The sequence below is a fragment of the Durio zibethinus genome, chromosome 14 (assembly GCF_047325235.1).
Source record: "Durio zibethinus cultivar Kanyao isolate XHJ-2024 chromosome 14, ASM4732523v1, whole genome shotgun sequence".
Classification (NCBI taxonomy): Eukaryota; Viridiplantae; Streptophyta; class Magnoliopsida; order Malvales; family Malvaceae; genus Durio; species Durio zibethinus.
The window spans coordinates 11,122,501-11,128,022 of record NC_143175.1 but is presented as its reverse complement, the minus strand read 5'-3'; the positions used below and the strand labels follow the sequence as shown (position 1 = coordinate 11,128,022).

Below are 5,522 nucleotides of genomic sequence, written 5' to 3'. Positions count from 1 at the left end.
GTTCAAACCCTGCCATGTGCATTTAAGTGGAAGCTCAGGTTGTAGGCCATCTGCAACCTTTATCAGGTGGCAAGGTAGTTAAGTTCGGTGTCCTAAACCCTGACTTTGTGTACTACTGAAAGAATATGTTCCGAATGGTGAAAAAGTGGCCTGTCTAACAGAATTGATTGATAATCAACCATGTGAATGTAAAAGAGAAAGCTCGGTGTTTTTCTCATTTATAAATTTGGCTATAATATATATTCTTGCAGCCAAACCTCAACTTGCTGATGCAGAGGGATTCTGCATTAGGAGAGGTAGTGCTCCAAACAAGTATGACGAATCGAGCTAGGAGGCCTAATCACTCCAGCAATTGATGTTATGCGAGAACAAACATTTTATAAGCTAGTACACAAATATTAGACTAGATGTAGCCTGAAAATTTTAAATAAGATATAATAACTCGATAATAAAATGATAAAAAAATTAATAAAAATTATATAGTTTAAAATTTTAAAAAATCATATATGAATTTAATAAAAATAAAATATACATTTGGTATTTGACATATCGACATAAATTATGACACGATAATTTTCATATTTTACATATATTTGATACGAAATAAATAAACCCTTATATACGAATTACCAGATCTGATTGGCTGCAAGTCATCACTCGAGAGCCCTGACACCAACTTAATTTGAGCTACACTTAAGACTCAGAAATCATTAAGGTATACAGGAAGTGTTCCTTATACTTAACATTGCTTTGGTGCCGTAGAATATGATTATGACTCCTTACAGAGAATAAAAGGCAATGCAATGGAAAGAGACAGTCCAAAATTTGAGTAACTACTGTTACTATTTACTTTCCGGATGATTAAGCTGTTTACCAGAACGTAAGTCTGACAGCACAGCCTGCAAGCTTGTCCCAACAAGCAGAAAACTGCATCAACCAACAGCAAGCACAGATTAAGACGGTGCTAGCAATTCTCCAACTACATCCAAGGTGATATTTAATACAACAGCTTGCAACATTCTCTAGACAAGTCAATTCTGATTTCTAAGGCTAATAACAGATTGAATCCCTTCAAACAATTAGTGTTCTGTTTAAACCAACATAGCAAATTAGGCATTTCAATCTCCTATCTTCAGTGATAAGTCTATCTTTGATGAACAACACACCGAAGAAATGCTAATGTTTCCCGGTAGCGAAGGAATAAGTTATAACAAACTAGATTAGTGTAAACCACTTTACCTTAGGCAGTTTCCCCTCAGAGAGCAACAGAATTTCCAAAACATAGTGGGAAGTTAAGAACCGGAGTTTAACTAGGTTTATATAATTATTCTTAAGAGATGACATCCAGCAAGCTTGGAGTTCAAATCCTAGCAATCTTAATCCCTTCCCCTATCCTTATGCTACGGTCTCCTTTGTTTAAAAAAAAAAAAAAAGTTTTCTCCAACAGCAGGGGTTTTGTCATGGCAAGGGCAGTAAAAAGAGCCAACTAATCAGACTTGGCAGCCCTTCTATACGAACTAATCCCAGCATCATGAGCAATTTTAGGCCCAAATTTGAGAAACAAATGACTCAACTCGTGTCGCTTGCAATGTCATAGAAAAGTGGAAGCCATCAACGATGCTGTGTTTTTAAGAGGATGCCTACCAACAATTTAAGAATCTTCCTCCTCACAAGGCACTTCAATAGACCATTTAATCTATTTCTCAAACAAACATGTCTAACCCAAGCAATCTATAAAGGGACAGGTTGAGCAGACTGACACACACCAAATTAGTCTTAAGACAGAAGCCTCATTCTGGCATTCTGATCTCCTCAGCGGCTACCCTCCACTGCAGACATACCACTTCAGCTTACTTCAGATCCAGACCTTGCCTGTTTCCATACATTTTCACACATATACACACAAACAAGAAGTAAGAAAGAATTGCTTTTGTAAAACTGATTGAAAATATCCTTCACATATTTGACTAGTTTTCACAAGCTTAGTCCACTAGTGGTTTCTTGCAAGATATAATAAAGAGTCCTAATTATGCCGCTGTCTAGAGAGAGTACAACCAAGTTGTTTAATTCACAATTATTATGATTAACAAGTCAAAAGAAAATAATTGTTCGAATGCATCATATATAAAGAGTTTAAAGTTAAACTCGGGATTTAACTCGGTTAATACTACTACCCTTAAAAGGTGACATCCAACACATTTGGAGGTCAAATCCAATACTTGTAACCTATTCCCAGACCTCTTTTGTAAAATAAACAAATAAATAATAAAAAAGAATTTTAAAGTTTAAACTTGTACACATAGTTAAACGGTTTGCTAGAAGTATAACCAAATTGTTTTAATGACAAAAATAAACTTAAGAGGGAAAACTATAACAAATTGTTCCAATGTATGGCAAGTAGGTAGAAACCTAGATTGAATTTCTTTCCTATATGAGTTGCCCTGCTGAGATTGAACTTTGTAATCACTTGAGAAAAAGATTTACAATAATTACATGTTAACATACTTCATTAGGTTATTCAGAACACTTCAGAACTAATTGTCTGATGTGTTATTGTATGGGCTTGAGCTTTTCAATTTACTTCATGAGTTGACAGAATAAGATCTTGTCCAAGACTCTTGGCATAGAGAATTGTATATTTCTCTTTTTCGGTATAAAAATCTACCTCTAGACTTGCAAATGGTCATAGATTTTTGTTACCCTCCTTAGAGAATTGAGATCCAAGATTTGAATCTCCGAGGCCTCTTGTACTTCCCATACATATCAAAACAAAAAAAGAGTCAACATTTTATTTAACCTTGAGCATCCTAACAAAGGAATGACAAAAGTTGTAAACCAAGATCTTTCTAAACATAGTACAGAATATAGATCACCAAACTGATGCAAGTCATTAAATAATTATATCACATGATTAAGTGAAAAGCAACACCACCAGAGGCCTCTATTGTCTATTATCCTCAAAAGGTTCAACTGAGACAGGAAACCAAAAACTAGTAAACTCAAGGCACTACAATCAAATAGGCAGATACATTTACAGTTTGCACACACCCATTTGAGAGGGAGAGCAGTCATCAACTGAAACTTCAAACAAGTTGAAGAAATTCACCAGCAATACTACTTTAAACAATACTTAACAGGCAATACAAAGGGAGCAGCTGGTTTGAGATGTTGCAATAATCTACTCCTAGGGATCAAAATTCGATTTCCATTTCATTGCTCCAGAAAACTGAACTTGAATTCCAAAAGAAAAAATAAATCTGAAGACCTAGCAAAGCTACAGAAAAACTAAAATCCCAATAGCATTAAAAGATTTGAATTCAAACGAATAGTACCTTTCAATGTCAATAAGACAAGTCTATGAACGACCCAAGCAAAATTTGTATCATAATGTTCCACTGCTTTCACCGGCAGAAACTGAGGGGCCTTCAGATTTCACTAAATGGGAACCCCTGCTACTGATATCAAGCCCCTGCAATCGGCCAAGAGGATCCTGTTGCATGATTTCGGCCAAGGCATGTGAGTTGGAGGCAGCTACCACAGACTGATTAGGTGTCAACATGTTAGATTGGAAGGGATGAAATGGTGGCATGCGTATATTCTGGGTGTCAACTTGCATATGCAGTGGCTGGGGAGGAAATAAGGAAGATTTGGTGTATTGTACATGGTGCATTCCCAAATTAAAGGTATCTGTGGGTGTCATTATTTCTCCAGTAGCAATCTTCAGCCTCTCTACTTCCTTCTTCAGTGCTTCGTTTAGAGCTGTAGTCAGAAATGGACAAAGAGAAAATATTTATCCAGTTAAAAACACTCTGCAGTAGTTTTTATGAGTGAAATACCACGGACATGATACATACAAGACTAGATATCTCCATGCAAATGGACAATCATTATGCTACCCGAAACTTGAGTTCCAAAATTAATGCCTAGAATACTAGCTAAAATGGGCATCCTGGTTTGACTAGTTCGATGCTAGTTTGCTTTGTTTCTTATCATTGAGTAGATATGGCAAAAAAACTGCTCAACCTGTGTAGCAAATGAACATGTCTTTGGACATGCTAAGTATCCGCTTTTGAAAGCATGCCATCTTGGAGAGAATTTGGCAACTAAAATAGTCTAGACAGAACATACCATCACGTAGCTGAGCCTGTTGTTCCATAGATTGTAGCCGAAGCTTAAGCTCAGTGTTCTCAGTAGTCAAGCCTGTTGTATCTCTCTAGAATAGAACACAAGAATTAAGACTATTAACATTCAGGAATTAGTCAATAAAGATAAAAGCAAGATAAGATGGAACATATCCAAAACTAATGGCAATTTCAGAAATCAGATGCCTTTAACAGAGAGTTAGAAGCATGTGCAACCACATCCACAATAAAAAAATGAACCAAGAAGAGCTAAAGCCCCAATTGCAAAAAGCTTTTGATTCATTAGAAAGTAGAATCGCCGAATAGTGATTGTTTAATAGGGAGATCTTATATTCTCATAACGAGAGCTAATAGTCACCACAACAAGCTCCAAAATTATGCAATGAGATAGTTAAGTGTTTCACCAAAAACCTGGAATAGGGTTAGTTGTGCAGAAAGTGTAGTTGCTTCCGTTTGAAGTGTTTGGACTTTTCTCTCCAGTTCAGATATATATCGGGCTTTCCTCTCTTTGGAACGAGCAGCTGACTGCCGATTTGCAATGATCCTACACAAATTATGTACTTTCTTAGTGCAAATTTGGATGTAAACTCAAATCACCACATGATAGGAGAGTCTCAAATCTATGGGTGAAAACTTCCATTCCAACTTAGGGTTGAGGGGTGTTGAGTGGAGAGATGGGAACTGTTGTAGCTTAGCCACCTCACCAAATTTGGATGCATTTAAGGCAAGATACACCTTATCAGTAATATATAAATAAAAAGAGGTCCAAAGGCACTCAAACACCGGAAAATATGAACAAGAAAAGGTTATAACATTCCAAATGAAGAAAATCCATGCACGCATGACCTTAACAAACCCATTATTGCAAGTTCCAAAGTTTGAAACGAACAGCTCATTTTCCCAAAAATCAAACTTAAATGAAACTAACAGCATTCAAACGTGCAAAATGGAGAAATATTCCAATTATGATTTCAAAGAAATCCATAACTGCCCGTAAGTCATTTTGTTGATGGTTTAAGTGATATTCCACACGTCAGTATTTTCAGTTATGCTAATAATATCGGCATCCTAGTACTGCATGAAATATGGTGACAAAATTGGGCTTAAAAACCAACACTTTTAAAAAGGTGGGTGTGCCATGACCAAAAAATTATCATAAACTGATTTTCAAATTTTAAAAAGAATAAGATAAAACTATTAGAAAAAGTTAAACAATCATTTAGGAGAAAGAGTGACAAGATCAATTAGTTTACAAAGAACAAGAAGCCTATCAGATTAACCAAAGCTAATTTTGTTAGAATTTAGGAAGCAAATGTTCACTGATACCCAAACAAAATGTCCTACTCATGGTATCATTACAACATTAGATGGTGAAACAGC

General features: G+C 35.9%; 1 protein-coding gene across 4 annotated transcripts in view; it reads right to left on the bottom strand.

Moving 5' to 3' along the window:
• Positions 1 to 480: 480 nt before the first annotated feature.
• The window catches only part of LOC111293805 (Basic-leucine zipper (bZIP) transcription factor family protein), a 6,727-nt gene continuing 1,685 nt past the window's right edge, over positions 481 to 5,522 (bottom strand). Inside the window, exons 2-5 of one of the 4 annotated variants that reach the window (XR_016327512.1) lie at positions 4,554 to 4,686; positions 4,129 to 4,213; positions 3,333 to 3,759; positions 481 to 927 (exon numbers count right to left, since the gene is read on the bottom strand). Coding sequence is in view for 1 of the 4 variants with exons in the window: in XM_022886764.2 (XP_022742499.2) it covers positions 3,383 to 3,759; positions 4,129 to 4,213; positions 4,554 to 4,686 (595 nt within the window). In the remaining 3 variants the exon portion in view is untranslated. Of the gene's footprint in view, positions 928 to 1,292; positions 1,873 to 1,922; positions 2,751 to 2,916; positions 3,760 to 4,128; positions 4,214 to 4,553; positions 4,687 to 5,522 lie in introns of those variants that run through there. The other 3 variants (XR_002690653.2, XR_002690649.2, XM_022886764.2) reach the window with 3 other exon arrangements.